The following is a 2,458-nucleotide window of genomic DNA, read 5'->3' as shown; positions in this document are numbered from 1 at the left end:
TGCAGCCTTCTCTTCCTTCCCTTCCGACTCCGACTGCGACTGCCCCGCCAAAATTTCGTCTCGTCCCTCCTCCTTCTGATGAGTCGGAGCCCTCCCCTCTCCGCCATCTCCCGTTGATCCTCAACAACCATCCATCCCGCCTCGCGAACTCACCGCGACTTTGCGTCCAACCCATACGCCCGTCGGCCTCGCCCGCTGGCTGCACTCAATCGCGCCATGGACTTCCTCACGCTGATCGGAGGCCCGGCCTTCACCCCGACCCAGGCCGAGGAGCTCAAGGGCCGCATCAACAAGCACGCCGGTCTCGAGTCTCCCGTGGCCAGCCTCACCGGCAAATGGATCTACTACGTCCACCTCAAGGGAAGCGACAAGCAGACCGTCACCCAGAAGCTCGTCCGCTGGCTCGAGATGCCCGCCGACCAGGCCTCCGCCGATCTGCCCTCCAACACGCCCACCACCAAGACGTACTATGTGACGCCCCGCAACATCTCCCCTTGGTCGTCCAAGGGTACAAGCATCACCCACGTCTGCGGCCTCAAGGACCAGATCGAGCGCATCGAGAGGGGCCAGGCCATCACCGTCACCTTCGACCAAGGCCTGACCAAGGATACTGATGCCATCCCCTTCAAGGACATCATCTACGACCGCATGACCGAGACCATTGGCCTCGCCCAACCTGACCTCAACACCATGTTTGTCGAGGGCCAGCGCTACCCCCTCGAGATTGTCGACATTTTTGCCGCCGGCACCCAGACCCCGCTCGAGCGCCTTCGCGACCACAACAAGAAGTTCGGCCTCGCCCTCGACGAGTCCGAGATGGAGTACCTTGTCGAGGTCTTCAAGCGCCAGGGCCGCCCCCCGCACGATGTCGAGCTCTTCATGTTCGCCCAGGTCAACTCGGAGCACTGCCGCCACAAGCAGTTCAACGCCAGCTGGACCATCGACGGCGAGCAGATGGCCGACAGCCTGTTCGGCATGATCCGCAACACCCACAAGACGACGCCCGACTACACCGTCTCCGCCTACAGCGACAACGCCGCCGTCCTCGAGGGTGAGACGGCCGCCTTCTGGGCCCCCGACTACTCTACAGGCTCCTGGAAACTGACCAAGGAGGTCGTTCACATCCTCGCCAAGGTCGAGACCCACAACCACCCCACAGCCATATCCCCCTTCCCCGGTGCTGCCACCGGTGCCGGCGGTGAGATCCGTGACGAGGGCGCCGTCGGGCGCGGCTCCAAGCCCAAGGCCGGTCTCTGCGGTTTCTGGGTCTCTGATCTGCTGATCCCCGACGAGAAGGCCCCTTGGGAGGTCGACATTGGAAAGCCCGCCCACTTCGCCAGCAGCCTCGATATCATGCTCGAGGCCCCCATCGGAAGCGCCCGCTTCAACAACGAGTTTGGCCGCCCGTGCCTGCTCGGCTGCTTCCGCACGCTGCTCACCAACGTCGGCAACGACGACGAGCCCGAGTGGCGCGGCTACCACAAGCCCATCATGATCGCCGGGGGTGTCGGCACCGTCCGCCCCCAGCACGCGCTCAAGGACCCCAAGGACGTCAACGATGGCGCCCACGTCATCGTTCTCGGTGGTCCCGCCATGCTCATCGGCCTCGGTGGCGGTGCTGCCTCCAGTGCCGCCTCGACTGAGGACACGGCCGAACTTGACTTTGCCAGTGTCCAGCGCGGCAACCCTGAGATGGAGCGTCGCGCCCAGATGGTCATTGACACATGTGTCTCTCTCGGAGACGAGTCGCCCATCGCCTTCATCCATGACGTCGGTGCCGGCGGTCTCTCCAACGCTCTGCCCGAACTCGTCAAGGACGCCGGCTTCGGCGGCAAGTTTGAGCTTCGTCAAGTCCACACCGACGACAAGAGCCTCAGCCCCCTTCAGCTCTGGGCCAACGAGTCTCAGGAGCGTTATGTCCTTCTCGTCAACAAGGACTCTCTGAACCGCTTCGTCAGCATCTGCCGTAAGTGTCTCTCTTTGCGGATGATCCATGTGCAACTGCTCTTTTGCTAAACAAGCGAAAAAATAGGCCGCGAGCGTTGCCCCTTTTCCGACGTCGGCACCGTCCTCGCCGAAGACGAGAACGGCAACTCCAAGCTCATCCTCAGCGACCGTGACTCCACTGAGCACCCCCTGCCCATTGACCTCCCCATGTCCGCCCTCTTCCCTCCCGGCCGCCGCCTCGAGCGTGTTGTTGAGAGGCGCGAGCTTGACCTGCCGGCATTCAACGCTGTCGCCTCGCTCAAGTCCGCCCTCAGCGACACCGCTTCCAATGCGCATCTCATCACCGCTGCGACGGAGCGTGTCTTCCGCATGCCGGCCGTCGGCTCCAAATCATTCCTCATCACCATTGGCGACCGGACGGTCGGTGGCCTTACCCGTGCGTGACCAGATGGTGGGCCCGTGGCAGACGCCCGTTGCCGACTGCGCCGTCACGGCCACGTCGTACCAGATC

At 63.5% G+C, this 2,458-nt stretch overlaps 1 protein-coding gene across 1 annotated transcript in view; it reads left to right on the top strand.

The window, feature by feature from the left end:
• Nucleotides 1–216: 216 nt before the first annotated feature.
• Nucleotides 217–2,458, top strand: part of VDAG_08407 (phosphoribosylformylglycinamidine synthase) — a gene marked incomplete at both ends in the record, with an annotated part of 4,282 nt that continues 2,040 nt past the window's right edge. The window contains 2 exons of the mRNA XM_009660132.1: nucleotides 217–1,966; nucleotides 2,033–2,367. Coding sequence (XP_009658427.1) covers nucleotides 217–1,966; nucleotides 2,033–2,367 — 2,085 coding nt within the window. The remainder of the gene's footprint in view (nucleotides 1,967–2,032; nucleotides 2,368–2,458) is intronic.

The sequence above is a fragment of the Verticillium dahliae genome, genomic scaffold, assembly GCF_000150675.1.
Source record: "Verticillium dahliae VdLs.17 supercont1.20 genomic scaffold, whole genome shotgun sequence".
Classification (NCBI taxonomy): domain Eukaryota; kingdom Fungi; phylum Ascomycota; class Sordariomycetes; order Glomerellales; family Plectosphaerellaceae; genus Verticillium; species Verticillium dahliae.
Note: the sequence above shows the minus strand (reverse complement) of the source record. Positions and strands in the feature narration are given on the sequence as shown.